At 46.2% G+C, this 14,912-nt stretch overlaps 1 protein-coding gene across 1 annotated transcript in view; it reads left to right on the forward strand.

The window, feature by feature from the left end:
• VPS52 (VPS52 subunit of GARP complex) overlaps positions 1-14,765 on the forward strand; it is a gene marked incomplete at its 3' end in the record, with an annotated part of 28,389 nt that extends 13,624 nt beyond the window's left edge. Inside the window, exons 7-10 of the mRNA XM_084227544.1 lie at positions 3,946-4,096; positions 6,664-6,764; positions 11,298-11,430; positions 14,671-14,765. Coding sequence (XP_084083670.1) covers positions 3,946-4,096; positions 6,664-6,764; positions 11,298-11,430; positions 14,671-14,765 — 480 coding nt within the window. The remainder of the gene's footprint in view (positions 1-3,945; positions 4,097-6,663; positions 6,765-11,297; positions 11,431-14,670) is intronic.
• Positions 14,766-14,912: the final 147 nt, after the last annotated feature.

The following is a 14,912-nucleotide window of genomic DNA, read 5'->3' on the forward strand; positions in this document are numbered from 1 at the left end:
AGTGTGACCCTGGAGTCCCCAGTGACCTCCCCCGAGTTCCAGCCCAAACCCCAGACCCTGGATGGGATTTAATGGAAATATTCCCATTTTTTGATGTATTTTCCCCATTTTTTGAGGGATTTTGACGGGGTTTTCCCATTTTTCTCCATTTTCTCCCCATTTTCCCCCTCCCCAGTGTGATCCTGGAGTCCCCAGTGACCTCCCCCGAGTTCCAGCCCCAGCTCCAGGCCCTGGATGGGATTTCCATGGAAATATTCCCAGTTTTCCATGGAATTTGATGGATTTTCCCCATTTTTTGACGGATTTTGACGGGGTTTTCACCATTTTTTCCCATTTTCTCCCCATTTTCTCCCTCCCCAGTGTGATCCTGGAGTCCCCATTGACCTCCCCCGAGTTCCAGCCCCAAACTCCAGACCCTGGATGGGATTTAATGGAAATATTCCCATTTTTCCATGGAATATTCCCATTTTTTGACGGAATTTCCCCATTTTTTGATGGATTTTGACGGGGTTTTTCCCATTTTTTCCCGTTTTCTCCCCATTTTCCCCTCCCCAGTGTGATCATGGAATCCCCAGTGACCTCCCCCGAGTTCCAGCCCCAGCTCCAGACCCTGGATGGGATTTAATGGAAATATTCCCATTTTTTGACGGATTTTCCCCATTTTTTGACGGATTTTGACGGGGTTTTCACCATTTTTTCCCATTTTCTCCCCATTTTTCTCTCCCCAGTGTGATCCTGGAGTCCCCAGTGACCTCCCCTTAGTTCCAGCCCCAAACTTCAGGCCATGGATGGGATTTAATGGAAATATTCCCACTTTTCCATGGAATTTCCCATTTTTTGACGGATTTTGACGGGGTTTTCACCATTTTTCTCAGTTTTCTCCCCATTTTCCCCTCCCCAGTGTGATCCTGGAGTCCCCAGTGACCTCCCCCGAGTTCCAGCCCCAGCCCCAGACCCTGGATGGGATTTAATGGAAATATTCCCATTTTTCCATGGAATATTCCCATTTTTTGACGGATTTTGATGGAATTTCCCCATTTTTTGACGGATTTTGACGGCGTTTTCACCATTTTTTCCCATTTTCTCCCCATTTTCGCCCTCCCCAGTGTGATCCTGGAGTCCCCAGTGACCTCCCCCGAGTTCCAGCCCCACCTCCAGACCCTGGATGGGATTTAATGGAAATATTCCCATTTTTCCATGGAATTTTCCCATTTTTTGGTGGATTTTGATGGAATATTCCCATTTTCTGATGGATTTTGATTGGAATTTTCCCCTTTTTTGATGTTTTTACCCCATTTTTCACCTCCCCAGTGACCTCCCCCGAGTTCCAGCCCCAAACTCCAGACCCTGGATGGGATTTAATGGAAATATTCCCATTTTTCCATGGAATATTCCCATTTTTGGATGGAATTTCCCCATTTTTGGACGGATTTTGATGGGGTTTTCACCATTTTTCTCCATTTTCTCCCCATTTTCCCCCTCCCCAGTGTGATCCTGGAGTCCCCAGTGACCTCCCCCGAATTCCAGCCCTGAACTCCAAACCCTGGATGGGATTTAATGGAAATATTCCCATTTTTTGATGGATTTTCCCCATTTTTTAATGTATTTTCCCCATTTTTTGACGGATTTTGACGGGGTTTTCACCATTTTTTCCCATTTTCTCCCCATTTTCTCCCTCCCCAGTGTGATCCTGGAGTCCCCAGTGACCTCATCGAGTTCCAGCCCCAGCCCCAGGCCCTGGATGGGATTTAATGGAAATATTCCCATTTTTTGATGGATTTTCCCCATTTTTTGATGGAATTTCCCCAATTTTTGACGGATTTTGACGGGGTTTTCACCATTTTTTCCCGTTTTCTCCCCATTTTTCCCCTCCCCAGTGTGATCCTGGAGTCCCCAGTGACCTCCCCCGAGTTCCAGCCCAAATCCCAGACCCTGGATGGGATTTAATGGAAATATTCCCATTTTTTGACGGATTTTGATGTAATTTCCCCAATTTTTGACGGATTTTGACGGGGTTTTCACCATTTTTTCCCATTTTCTCCCCATTTTCCTCTCCCCAGTGTGATCCTGGAGTCCCCAGTGACCTCCCCTGAGTTCCAGCCCCAAACTTCAGGCCATGGATGGGATTTAATGGAAATATTCCCATTTTTTGACGGATTTTCCCCATTTTTTGACGGATTTTGACGGGGTTTTCACCATTTTTTCCCGTTTTCTCCCCATTTTCGCTCTCCCCAGTGTGATCCTGGAGTCCCCAGTGACCTCCCCCGAGTTCCAGCCCCAAACTCCAGACCCTGGATGGGATTTAATGGAAATATCCCCATTTTTCCATGGATTTGGATGTAATTTCCCCATTTTTTGACGGATTTTGATGGAATTTCCCCATTTTTTGACGGATTTTGACGGGGTTTTCACCATTTTTTCCCATTTTCTCCCCATTTCTGCCCTCCCCAGTGTGATCCTGGAGTCCCCAGTGACCTCCCCCGAGTTCCAGCCCCACCTCCAGGCTCTGGATGGGATTTAATGGAAATATTCCCATTTTTCCATGAAATATTCCCATTTTTTGATGTATTTTCCCCATTTTTGGACGGATTTTGACGGGGTTTTCACCATTTTTCCCATTTTCTCCCCATTTCTGCCCTCCCCAGTGTGATCCTGGAGTCCCCAGTGACCTCCCCCGAGTTCCAGCCCCACCTCCAGGCCCTGGATGGGATTTAATGGAATATTCCCATTTTTCCATGGAATATTCCCATTTTTTGGTGGATTTTGATGGAATTTTCCCATTTTTTGATGGATTTTGATTGGAATTTTCCCTTTTTTTGATGTTTTTTCCCCATTTTTCCCCTCCCCAGTGACCTCCCTGGAGTTCCAGCCCCAGCCCCAGGCCCTGGATGGGATTTAATAGAAATATTCCCATTTTTCCATGGAATTTTCCCATTTTTTGACGGATTTTGATGGAATTTCCCCAATTTTTGACGGATTTTGACGGGGTTTTCACCATTTTTCTCCATTTTCTCCCCATTTTCGCCCTCCCCAGTGTGATCCTGGAGTCCCCAGTGACCTCCCCCGAGTTCCAGCCCCAGCCCCAGACCCTGGATGGGATTTAATGGAAATATTCCCATTTTTCCATGGAATTTCCCCATTTTTTGACGGATTTTGACGGGGTTTTCACCATTTTTTCCCATTTTCTCCCCATTTTCCCCTCCCCAGTGTGATCCTGGAGTCCCCAGTGACCTCCCCTGAGTTCCAGCCCCAAACTTCAGGCCATGGATGGGATTTAATGGAAATATTCCCATTTTTTGACGGATTTTCCCCATTTTTTGACGCATTTTGACGGGGTTTTCACCATTTTTTCCCGTTTTCTCCCCATTTTCGCCCTCCCCAGTGTGATCCTGGAGTCCCCAGTGACCTCCCCCGAGATCCAGGCCCAGCTCTGGGCCCTGGATGGGATTTGATGGAAATATTCCCATTTTTCCATGGAATATTCCCATTTTTTGACGGATTTTAATGTAATTTCCCCATTTTTTGACAGATTTTGATGGGGTTTTCACCATTTTTCCCCATTTTCTCCCCATTTTCGCCCTCCCCAGTGTGATCCTGGAGTCCCCAGTGACCTCCCCCGAGTTCCAGCCCCAGCCCCAGACCCTGGATGGGATTTAATGGAAATATTCCCATTTTTCCATGGAATTTCCCCATTTTTTGACGGATTTTGACGGGGTTTTCACCATTTTTCTCCATTTTCTCCCCATTTTCTCCCTCCCCAGTGTGATCCTGGAGTCCCCGGTGACCTCCCCCGAGTTCCAGCCCCAGCCCCAGACCCTGGATGGGATTTAATGGAAATATTCCCATTTTTTGACGGATTTTGATGTAATTTCCCCATTTTTTGACGGATTTTGACGGGGTTTTCACCGTTTTTTCCCATTTTCTCCCCATTTATGCCCTCCCCAGTGTGATCCTGGAGTCCCCAGTGACCTCCCCCGAGTTCCAGGCCCAGCTCAGGGCTCTGGATTCCCAGCTGGCGGCGGTGAAGGACGCGGCGTTCCGCGACACCCTGGCCTGCGCCGACGTCCAGCACGTCCTCGACCGCCTCCGCATCAAGGTCAGAAAAAACCCCAAATTCACCCCAAAAATCTCTCAAATTCCAGGCCCAAATATCCTGGGAATTGCCCCAAAAAGTCCACAAATTCCCAGCCCAAAATTCCCAGGAATTATCCCCAAAAATCCCCAAAATCCCAGCCCAAAATTCCCGGTATTTGCCCCAGAAAATCCTTAAATTCCTGCCAAAATCCCCAAAATTCCTGCCCCAAAAATCCCCAAAATCCCAGCCCAAAAGTCCTGGGAATTATCCCCAAAAAATCCCCAAAATCCCAGCCCAAATATCCTGGGAATTGCCCCAAAAATCCACAAATTCCAGGCCCAAAACTCCTGGGAATTGCCCCAAAAAAACCCCAAAATCCCAGCCCAAAATTCCCGGTATTTGCCCCAGAAAATCCTTAAATTCCTGCCAAAATCCCCAAAATTCCTGCCCCAAAATCAACAAATTCCCAGCCCAAAACTCCTGGGAGTTGCCCCAAAAAATCCCCAAATTCCCTGCCCAAATATCCTGGGAATTGCCCCAGAAAATCCCAAAATCCCAGCCCAAAACTCCTGGGAATTTCCCCCAAAAATCCCCCAAATCCCAGCCCAAATATCCTGGGAATTGCCCCAAAAACCCACAAATTCCAGGCCCAAAACTCTCAGGAATTGCCCCAAAAGAATCCCCAAATTCCTGCCCAAAATTGCAAAATTCCTGCCCAAAAATCCCCAAATTCGCAGCCCAAAACTCCTGGGAATTGCCCCAAAAAATCCACAAATTCCAGGCCCAAAACTCCTGGGAATTGCCCCAAAAATCCACAAATTCCTGCCAAAATTCCTGCCCAAAAATCCCCAAATTCCTGCCCAAAAATCCCAAAATTCTTGCCCAAAAATCTTCAAAATTCCTGCCCAAAAATCCCCAAAATTCCTACCCAAAAATCCCCCAAATTCCTGCCCAAAAATCCCCAAATTCCCAGCCCAAAAACCCCAAAATCCCAGTCCAAAAATCCTGGGAATTGCCCCAAAAATCCCAGCCCAAAATTCCCAGGAATTACCCAAAAGAATCCCCAAATTCCTGCCCAAATTTGCAAAATTCCAGCCCAAAAATCCCCGAATTCCCAGCCCAAAAATCCTGGGAATTGTCCAAAAAAATCCACAAATTCCTGCCAAAATTCCTGCCCCAAAATTCCCAAATTCCCGGCCCAAAAATCCCCAATTTCCCAGCCCAAAAATCCCAAAATTCCTGCCAAAAAATTCCCAAATCCCAGCCCAAAAATCCCCAAATTCCCTGCCCAAAAATCCCAAAATCCCGGCCTGAAATTCCCGGGAATTACCCCCAAAAATCCCCAAATTCCCGGGCCAAAAATCCCCCAAATCCCAAAATTTTCAGATCAAAATTCCTGGGAATTGCCTAAAAAAAATTCCCCAATTTCCTGCCCAAAAATTCCAAAAATCCCCAAATTCCCAGCCCCAAAATCCCCAAAATTCCTGCCCAAAAATCCCAAAATTCCCACCCAAAAATCCTGGGAATTGCCCCAAAAAATCACCAAATTCCTGCTGAAATCCCCAAAAATCCCATTTGATCCGCCACTTTATCCTAAATGCATCCCAAAATCTTGGAATTCCTCCCCAAAACGAGGCCCTGGATGAACTGGGACAAACTGGGATGAACTGGGATGAACTGGGATGAACTGGGACCCTCCCAATTCCCCCAAATCTGGAATTTTTATGGAATTTTTCCGTAATGTTCCATCAGGCAGTGACCAAGATCCGGGAGTTTGTGCTGCAGAACGAGGGACTGGGAGGGACTGGGATGGACTGGGATGGACTGGGATGAACTGGGATGAACTGGGAACTTCCCCAATTCCCTAAAATCCCAATTTTATGGAATTTTTCCGGAATGTTCCGTCAGGCGGTGACCAAGATCCGGGAGTTTGTGCTGCAGAACGAGGGACTGGGAGGGACTGGGATGAACTGGGATGAACTGGGATGGACTGGGATGAACTGGGATGAACTGGGAACTTCCCCAATTCCCCAAATCCGGAATTTTAATGGAATTTTTCTGGAATGTTCCATCAGGCGGTGACCAAGATCCGGGAGTTTGTGCTGCAGAACGAGGGACTGGGAGGGACTGGGACAAACTGGGAATGGAATGGGAGGGACTGGGATGGACTGGGATGAACTGGGATGGACTGGGATGAACTGGGAACTTCCCCAATTCCCCAAATCCGGAATTTTAATGGAATTTTTCTGGAATTTTCCGTCAGGCAGTGACCAAGATCTGGGAGTTTGTGCTGCAGAACGAGGCCCTGGGAGGGACTGGGAGGGACTGGGACAAACTGGGAGGGACTGGGAGGAACTGGGATGGACTGGGATGAACTGGGAACTTCCCCAATTCCCCAAAATCCCAATTTTATGGAATTTTTCCGGAACGTTCCGTGCAGGCGGTGACCAAGATCCGGGAGTTTGTGCTGCAGAATGAGGGACTGGGAGGGACTGGGATGGACTGGGATGGACTGGGAGGGACTGGGAACTTCCCCAATTCCCCAAATCTCAAATTTTTACGGAACTTTTCCGGAACATTCTATGCAGGCAGTGACCAAGATCCGGGAGTTTGTGCTGCAGAAGATTTTCTCCTTCCGGAAGCCGATGACCAACTACCAGATCCCGCAGAACTCCCTGCTCAAGTTCAAGTCAGGCACCCAAAAAACCCCAAAAATCCCCAAATTCCCACCCCAAAATCCCAGGAATTATCCCTAAAAAATCCCCAAATTCCCAGTCCAAAAATCACAAGAATTACCCCCAAAATTCCCACCAGAAATCCCAAAATCCCAGCCCAAAAATCCCCAAATTCCCACCCAAAAATCCCGGGAATTACCCCAAAAAATTCCCAAATTTCTGCCCAAAAATTCCCAAATTCCCACCCAAAAATCCCCCAAATTTCTGCAACAAAATCCTCAAATTCCCACCCAAAAATCCCATAATTCCCACCCAAAGCTCCCAAAATTCCCACCCAAAAATCCCAGGAATTATCCCTAAAAAATCCCAAAATTCCCACCCAAAATTCCTGGGAATTACCTCAAAAAATTCCCAATTTTCTGTTCCAAAATTCCCAATTTTCTGTTCCAAAATTCCCAAATTCCCACCCAAAAATCCCCAAATTCCCACCCAAAAATCCCAGGAATTATCCCTAAAAAAAATCCCCAAATTCCCAGATCAATATTCCTGGGAATTACCCCAAAATTTCCCAAATTTCGGCCCGAAAATCCCCAAATTCCCACCCAAAAAATTCCAGGAATTATCTCTAAAAAATCCCAAAATTCCCACTCCAAAAATCCCAGGTATAATCCCCAAAAAATTCCCAATTCCCAGCCCAAAAATTCCCAAATTCCCACCCAAAATTCCTGGGAATTACCTCAAAAAACTCCCAAATTTATTCCCCAAAATCCCCAAATTCCCACCCAAAAATCCCAAAATTCCCACCCAAAATTTCCCAAATTCCCACCCAAAATTCCCACCCAAAAATCCCCAAATTCCCACCCAAAATTCCTGGGAATTACCCCAAAAAATTCCCAAATTCCCAGCTCATAATTCCTAAATTCCCTTGGTCATTCCCGAATTCCCGTCCCAGCATTCCCGAATTCCCATCTGTCATTCCCAAATTCCCATCTGTCTTTCCCAAATTCCATCCCTGTGTCATTCCCAACTTTCCCATCCCAGCATTCCCGAATTCCCATCCCTGTGTCATTCCCGAATTCCCAAATTTCCCTGTGCCATTCCCAAATTTCCCCCTGTGTCATTCCCGAATTCCCTTTGCCATTCCCAAATTTCCCATCCCGGTGCCATTCCTGAATTTTCCATCCCAGAATCCCCAAATTCCCCTTTGCCATTCCCGAATTCCCTTTGCCATTCCCAAATTCCCATCCCTGTGTCATTCCCAAATTCCCATCTGTCATTCCCGAATTCCCTTTGGCATTCCCAAATTCCCATCCTCCATTCCCAAATTCCCGAATTCCCATCCGTCATTCCCGAATTCCCTTTGCCATTCCCGAATTTCCCTTTGTCATTCCTGAATTCCCAAATTCCCATCCCTCATTCCCAAATTTCCCATCCCTTTGCCATTCCCGAATTCCCATCCATCATTCCCAAATTCCCATCCCTGTGTCATTCCCGAATTCCCTGTGCCATTTCCGAACTCCAATCCCTGTGTCATTCCCGAATTTCCTGTGTCATTCCTGAATTCCCTTTGGCATTCCCAAATTCCCTTTGTCATTCCCAAATTTCTCTTTGTGCCATTCCCGAATTCCCATCCGTCATTCCTGAATTCCCATCCCCATGTCATTCCCGAATTCCCTTTGCCATTCCCAAATTCCCGGTGCCATTCCTGAATTCCCATCCCTGTGCCATTCCCGAATTCCCGAATTTCCCCCCACTTCTCTGTGTCATTCCCAAATTTCCCCCCATATCCTGCCATTCCCGAATTCCTAAATTCCCTGTGTCATTCCCGAATTCCCCTTCATGTCATTCCCAAATCCCCATCTCTCATTCCCGAATTTCCTACATCCCTTTGCCATTCCCGAATTCCCAAATTCCTGGTGCCATTCCCGAATTCCCTTTGCCATTCCCGAATTCCCCATCTCAGCATTCCTGAATTTCCTTTTGCCATTCCCAAATTTCCCTGTGCCATTCCCGAGTTCTTATCGCTGTGTCATTCCCAAATTCACATCCGCCATTCCCGAATTCCCGAATTCCCATCCACCATTCCCGAATTCCCGAAGTCCCTTTGCCATTCCCGAATTCCCTTTGCCATTCCTGAATTCCCTTTGCCATTCCCGGATTCCCTTTGCCATTCCCAAATTCCCATCCCTGGGTCATTCCCGAATTGCCATTCCTGTGTCATTCCCAAATTCCCGGTGCCATTCCCGAATTCCCCATCTCAGCATTCCCGAATTCCCCATTCCCCCATTCCCGAATTCCCTCATTCCCAAATTTCCCTTTGTGCCATTCCCTGTGTCATTCCCTCATTCCCATTCCCTCATTCCCATTCCCATTCCCTCATTCCCATTCCCTCATTCCCATTCCCATTCCCATTCCCTCATTCCCATTCCCATTCCCATTCCCTCATTCCCATTCCCATTCCCATTCCCTCATTCCCTCATTCCCTCATTCCCTCATTCCCATTCCCTCATTCCCATTCCCATTCCCATTCCCTCATTCCCATTCCCATTCCCATTCCCTCATTCCCATTCCCATTCCCCCATTCCCTCATTCCCTCATTCCCTCATTCCCTCATTCCCATTCCCTCATTCCCATTCCCTCATTCCCATTCCCATTCCCATTCCCTCATTCCCATTCCCATTCCCATTCCCTCATTCCCATTCCCATTCCCCCATTCCCTCATTCCCTCATTCCCTCATTCCCTCATTCCCATTCCCTCATTCCCATTCCCTCATTCCCATTCCCATTCCCATTCCCCATTCCCATTCCCCATTCCCATTCCCATTCCCCCATTCCCTCATTCCCGAATTCCCTTTGTGTCATTCCCAAATTTCCCTCATTCCCTCATTCCCAAATTCCCGAATTTTCCTTTGTGCCATTCCCAAATTTCCCTCATTCCCAAATTCCTTCATTCCCGAATTTCCCTTTGTGCCATTCCCTCATTCCCTGTGCCATTCCCTCATTCCCGAATTCCCTTTGTCATTCCCAAATTTCCCATCCCTGTCTCATTCCCAAATTTCCCTCATTCCCTGTGTCATTCCCTCATTCCCTTTGTCATTCCCTCATTCCCTGTGCCATTCCCCCATTCCCATTCCCTCATTCCCTCATTCGCATTCCCATTCCCTCATTCCCATTCCCTCATTCCCATTCCCATTCCCATTCCCCCATTCCCTCATTCCCTCATTCCCTGTGCCATTCCCCCATTCCCATTCCCTCATTCCCTCGTTCCCATTCCCATTCCCTCGTTCCCTCATTCCCTCATTCCCCCATTCCCCCATTCCCTCATTCCCATTCCCTCATTCCCCCATTCCCTCATTCCCTCATTCCCATTCCCATTCCCTCATTCCCATTCCCTCATTCCCCATTCCCCATTCCCTCATTCCCATTCCCCATTCCCATTCCCATTCCCATTCCCTCATTCCCTCATTCCCATTCCCATTCCCTGATTCCCTCATTCCCCCAATCCCATTCCCCATTCCCATTCCCATTCCCTCATTCCCTCATTCCCATTCCCTCATTCCCATTCCCTCATTCCCCCATTCCCTCATTCCCATTCCCTCATTCCCATTCCCATTCCCTCATTCCCTCATTCCCATTCCCTCATTCCCATTCCCTCATTCCCATTCCCTCATTCCCATTCCCATTCCCTCATTCCCATTCCCTCATTCCCATTCCCTCATTCCCATTCCCATTCCCTCATTCCCTCATTCCCATTCCCTCATTCCCATTCCCTCATTCCCATTCCCATTCCCTCATTCCCATTCCCTCATTCCCATTCCCTCATTCCCATTCCCTCATTCCCATTCCCATTCCCTCATTCCCATTCCCATTCCCTCATTCCCTCATTCCCATTCCCTCATTCCCATTCCCTCATTCCCATTCCCATTCCCTCATTCCCATTCCCTCATTCCCATTCCCTCATTCCCATTCCCATTCCCTCATTCCCTCATTCCCATTCCCTCATTCCCATTCCCTCATTCCCATTCCCATTCCCTCATTCCCATTCCCTCATTCCCATTCCCTCATTCCCATTCCCTCATTCCCATTCCCATTCCCTCATTCCCTCATTCCCATTCCCCCATTCCCATTCCCATTCCCATTCCCTCATTCCCATTCCCCATTCCCATTCCCTCATTCCCATTCCCTCATTCCCTCATTCCCATTCCCCATTCCCTCATTCCCATTCCCTCATTCCCATTTCCTCATTCCCATTCCCCATTCCCATTCCCATTCCCTCATTCCCCCATTCCCATTCCCATTCCCTCATTCCCATTCCCCATTCCCATTCCCTCATTCCCATTCCCTCATTCCCATTCCCCATTCCCATTCCCTCATTCCCATTCCCTCATTCCCTCATTCCCCCATTCCCATTCCCTCATTCCCATTCCCATTCCCATTCCCTCATTCCCATTCCCATTCCCATTCCCTCATTCCCTCATTCCCTGTGCCATTCCCTCATTCCCTCATTCCCTCATTCCCGAATTCCCGTTTTTCCCGTGGTTTTCCAGATTTTTCTACCAGTTCCTGCTGGCCCAGGAGCGCGGGGCGGCGCAGGAGCTGCGCGATCACTACGTCGACACCGTCAGCCGCGTCCACTTCTCCTACTTCAAATCCTACACCGGCCGCCTCATGAAGATCCAGGTGGGAATTCCGGAATTCTGGGAATTCTGGGAATTTTGGGGAATTTTTGGGAATTTTTTGGGAATTTTTGGGAGAGGTTTCTCCCAGTTTTTGGGGAGTTTTTAGGGAATTTCAGGGAATTTTTGGCCGTTTTTGGGTGGATATTGACCTGGAATTCCTGAGACAATCCCATTTTGCTCCTCCCTCTGTTGCCTCATGAAGATCCAGCTGGGAATTCTGGGAATTTTTGGAAATTTTTGGGAATTTTCAGGAATTTTTAGGAATATTTCAAAAATTTTGGTAGGGGCTGCTCCTGGTTTTCGGGGAGTTTTCAGGGAATTTTGGCCATTTCTGGGTGGATTTTTCCTGGAATTCCCATGGGAATCTCAATTTCCATCTGAATTCTGTTGGTTCATGAAGATCCAGGTGGGAATTTTGGGGAATTTCTGGGAATTCCGGGAATTTTGGGATTTTTTTGGGAATTTTTGGCAGAGGTTTCTCCCCGTTTTTGGGGAGTTTTTAGGGAATTTTTGGCCATTTTGGGGTGGATTTTGCCTGGAATTCCCCCAAAAAATCAGATTTTGATCTTCATTCTGTCTTCTCATGAAGATCCAGGTGGGAATTTTGGGAATTTTTGGGAATTTTGGGAATTTTTGGGAGGGGTTTCTCCCGGTTTTGGAGAGTTTTCAGGGAATTTCAGGGAAATTTTGGGTGTATTTTGATTGGAATTCCTGAGACAATCCCATTTTGCTTCTCCCTCTGTTGGCTCATGAAGATCCAGGTGGGAAATTCCAGGAATTTTCTGGGAATTCTGGGGATTTTGGGAATTTTTGGGAGAGGTTTCTTCCAGTTGTGGGGGAGTTTTCAGGGAATTTCAGGGAATTTTTGGCCATTTTTGGCCATTTTTGGGTGGATTTTGCCTGGAATTCCCATGGGAATCTCAATTTCCATCTGAATTCTGTCTTCTCATGAATATCCAGGTGGGAAATTTGGGAATTCCAGGGATTCCGGGAATTTTGGGGAATTTTTGGGAGAGGTTACTCCCGGTTTTGGGGGAGTTTTCAGGGAATTTTGGCCATTTTGGGGTGGATTTTGCCTGGAATTCCCATGGGAATCTCAATTTTGGTCCTCATCTCATGAAGATCCAGGTGGGAATTTTGGGGAATTTTTGGGAATTTCTGGGAATTTTTGGGAATTTCTGGGAATTTTTGGAAATTTTTGGAGATTTTTAGGAATTTTCCAGAAACTTTCAGGAATTTTTCGGGTATTTTGGGAGGAGCGAGTCCCGAATTTGGGGGGTTTCTGGGGGTGGATTTTGCCTGGAATTCCCATGGGAATCTGAATTTTGCTCTTCCCCTTTTGAGGGTCCAGATGGGAATTCCAGGATTTTCTGGGAATTTTGGGGAATTTTTGGGAATTTTCAGGAATTTTCAGGAATTTTCAGGAATTCCGGGAGGGGGCTGGGCCCGGTTTTGGGAAGTTTTCAGGAAATTTTGGCCATTTTTGGGTGGATTTTTCCTGGAATTCCCATGGGAATCTCAATTTCCATCTGAATTCTGTTGGCTCTTGAAGATCCAGGTGGGAAATTTGGGAATTCCAGGGATTCCGGAATTTTTGGGAATTTTTGGGCAGAGGTTTCTCCCGGTTTTGGGGGAGTTTTCAGGGAATTTTGCCGGTTTTGGGTGGATTTTGCCTGGAATTCCTGTGGGAATCTGAAATTTGCTCTTCCCTTGTGAGAATTCAGGTGGGAATTCCAGGATTTTCTGGGAATTTTTGGAAATTTTTGGGAATTTCCAGGAATTTTTAGGAATTTTCAGGAATTTTCAGGAAATTTTGGGAGGGGCTGGGCCCGGTTTTGTGGAGTTTTCAGGGAATTTTGGCCGTTTTTGGGTGGATTTTGCCTGGAATTCCCATGGAAATCTCAATTTCCATCTGAATTCTGTTGGCTCATGAAAATCCAGGTGGGAATTCCAGGATTTTCTGGGAAGTTTTGGAAATTTTGGGAATTTTGGGAGGGGCTGGGCCCTGTTTTTGGGGAGTTCTGGGGGTTTTCCTGAATTTTTCTGAATTTCCCCCCCCAAATTTTACTAAAAAATTTACTGAATTGTCCCAAAAATTCCCCCAAATTACCCAAATTTCCCTGAATTTTCCTTGAATATTTCCCTGAATTTTCCCCAATTTTTTCCAAAATTTCCCTGAATTATCCCCTAAATTTTCCTGAATTTTCCAAAATTTTCCCCAAATTGTCCCAAATTTGCCTGAATTTTGCACCAAATTTTCCCCAATTTTCCCCAAATATCCTCCAAATTTTCCTCAAATTTCCCCCCAAATTTTTCAAATTTCCCTGATTTTCCCCCAACTTGTCCCAAAAAATTTCCCCAAATTTTCCCAAGTTTTCCCCCAAATTCTTCTAATTTACCCCAGAATGCCTCAGATTTTCCCCAAATTTCTCCAAATTTCCCAAATTTCCCCCAAATTCCCCCCAAATTTTTCCAATTTACCCCAATTATCCCAAATTTCCCCAAAAGTTTCCCTAAATTTTCCCCCAAATTTCCCCCAAATTTTCTCAAGTTTTCCTCAAAATTCTTCTAATTTTCCCCAAATTTCCCAAATTTCCCTGAATTTTCCCCAAAATTTTACCCCAAAATTTTCTCAAATTTCGTTGATTTTCCCCAAAATTTTCCCAAATTTCCCTGAATTTTCCCCAGAATGCCTCAGATTTTCCCCAAATTTTCCCCAATTATTCCAAATTTTCCCCAAATTTCCCCAAAAGTTTCCCTGAATTTTCCCCCAAAATTTTCTCAAATTTCGTTGATTTTCCCCAAATTTCCCCGAATTTCCCCCAAAATGCCTCAGATTTTCCCCAATTTTTCCCCAAATTTCCCTGAATTTTCCCCAAACGTTTCCCCAATTATTCCAAAATTCACCCAAATTTCCCCAAAAGTTTCCCTGAATTTGCCCCAAATTTCCCACAAATTTTCTCAAGTTTTCCTCAAAATTCTTCTAATTTTCCCCAAATTCACCTAAATTTCCCAAATTTCCTTGAATTTTCCCCAAATTCACCTGAATTTCCCCAAAAGTTTCCCTGAATTTCCCCCAAATTTCCCCCTAAATTTTCTCAAATTTTCCCCAAATTTCCCCAAAAGTTTCCCTGAATTTTCCCCCAAATTTTCCCCCAAATTCTTCCAATTTTCCCCCAATTTCCCCCAATTATTCCCAAATTTTCCCAAATTTTGGGATTTTTCCCATTTTTCCCCTCAGTACGAGGAGGTGGCTGAGAAGGACGACCTGATGGGCGTGGAGGACACGGCCAGGAAGGATATCCGGAATTTGGGGGGAAATTCCACAATTTTGGGGCTTTTTGGGGGATTTATTTCGGATTTTGGGGATTTTTTGGGGATTTTGGGGACTTTTTGGGGATTTTTCGGGATTTATTTGGGATTTTTTGGAAATTTGGGGGGGATTTTCTGGGGATTTTTCAGGATTTATTTGGGATTTTTTGG

The sequence above is a fragment of the Fringilla coelebs genome (assembly GCF_963513975.1).
Source record: "Fringilla coelebs genome assembly, contig: SCAFFOLD_391, whole genome shotgun sequence".
In the NCBI taxonomy this organism is placed as follows: domain Eukaryota; kingdom Metazoa; phylum Chordata; class Aves; order Passeriformes; family Fringillidae; genus Fringilla; species Fringilla coelebs.